This window comes from Morus notabilis, unplaced genomic scaffold (assembly GCF_000414095.1).
Source record: "Morus notabilis unplaced genomic scaffold, ASM41409v2 Scaffold9823, whole genome shotgun sequence".
Classification (NCBI taxonomy): domain Eukaryota; kingdom Viridiplantae; phylum Streptophyta; class Magnoliopsida; order Rosales; family Moraceae; genus Morus; species Morus notabilis.
This window is the reverse complement of record NW_010365121.1, coordinates 1,085-2,758: the sequence shown is the minus strand read 5'-3', so window position 1 is coordinate 2,758 and position 1,674 is coordinate 1,085. Positions and strand designations below refer to the sequence as shown.

At 36.3% G+C, this 1,674-nt stretch overlaps 1 protein-coding gene across 1 annotated transcript; it reads left to right on the top strand.

Moving 5' to 3' along the window:
* Positions 1-5: 5 nt before the first annotated feature.
* Positions 6-1,257, top strand: LOC21384001 (luminal-binding protein 3; the record flags this gene model as incomplete). Its single annotated transcript, XM_010107324.2, has 3 exons — positions 6-45; positions 136-373; positions 713-1,257. Coding segments are annotated over 3 exons (823 nt in total), but the record flags the coding sequence as incomplete, so codon positions are not given.
* Positions 1,258-1,674: the final 417 nt, after the last annotated feature.

The following is a 1,674-nucleotide window of genomic DNA, read 5'->3' as shown; positions in this document are numbered from 1 at the left end:
TTCAGGGTGGAATCCTCAGCGGTGAAGGTGGCGAAGAAACCAAAGGTAAAAAAAGAATGACGTTGATTCAACTATTAAGTTACTTTCTTGATTTGAGTTAAGAGTGTTGAAACAATGTTTTTTATTGATCTGCAGGCATGCTTTTGCTCGATGTTATTCCACTGAGTTTGGGTATTGAAACTGTTGGCGGTGTCATGACAAAATTGATTCCAAGAAACACTGTGATTTCCACCAAGAAGTCTCAGACATTTACCACTTACCAAGACCAGCAAACCACGGTCTCTATCAAGGTATATGAAGGTGAAAGAAGCTTGACTAAGGATTGTCGCGAGCTCGGAAAATTTGATCTTTCTCGCATTCCACCTGCTCCAAGGTATGTTTATTAAGAATATTGCTTTTCTGACTCTTTGCTTAAACCATAAAACTTTGTCAATCAAAAAAATTAGATATGCCATTTAAAATAGAATTATGCAAATGGAACATAAAACAGAACGACGTATCAGATATGACTTCTTTTTTTTGTTTTTGTTTTTTTTTGTTTACTTTCTTGTGTTGAATATGACATTATCATTGAAGATGATCTAAAGGATTAATATAAAACAACGAAATTACATAATCGAAATTCTAAGCCTTTAAATAGCTAACCTTAAAGTATGATACTAAAATCATATGTTGTCGTTGGCTAATAAATGTCTTGAAGTCTCTAATGCAGGGGAATTCCTCAGATTGAGGTCACCTTTGAGGTTGATGCCGATGGCATCCTACATGTAACAGCCGAGGACAAGGCGGCGAAGAAGTCACAATCCATTACCATCACCAATGAAAAGGGGCGTCTCAGCCAGGAAGAGATTGAGAAGATGGTGAAAGAAGCTGAAGAATTCGCCGAAGAGGATAAGAAGTTGAGGGAAAAGATTGATTCCAGGAACAAGCTAGAGACCTACATTTACAACATGAAGAACATGGTAAACGACAAGGACAAGCTCACGGACAAGATGAAATCGAGCGACAAGGAGAAGATAGAGAGGGCATTGAAGGAGGCTCTTGAATGGCTGGACGACAACCAAAACGCGGAGAAGGAAGACTATGATGAGAAGCTGAAAGAAGTAGAAGCGATTTGCAATCCTGTTATAAAGCAGGTTTATGATAAGAGTGGTGGAAGTTCTGCTTCTTCAGACGAGGAAGAACCAAATGATGAGTTTATGATAAGAGTGGTGGAAGTTCTGCTTCTTCAGACGAGGAAGAACCACATGATGAGTTGTAGAAAATGGAGTTTTGACTACCATCGTTCCTTTTTTTTTTTTTTTGTTCTTTAAATTTTTGTTTTCTTCATGATTTTTAACCTTGATAAATGACTACTGCGTGAGTTTATCGTCGGTTGTTATTTTTCATCTTCTTTAATAAAAGAAGAATTTTAGTTCAATTACATTGGCATTCAAAGCATTTAATTGAGAAAGTATAGTCTTCGTCTGCATTTTGAAATCATATGTTAGGTATACCGTCTTTGCAACTTCAAGGGTCAAATAGCTTCGTTCATCATTTTCCTCTTTCAGGGAAAATTTATTGCTCAAACCAAACGAAAAAAGAAGGGAAATATTGGAGAATACTAAATAAAAATTAAAATTAAAATTAAAAATTAAAACAAAAGAAGGGAAACGACGGTTAACAAGAGCTCTC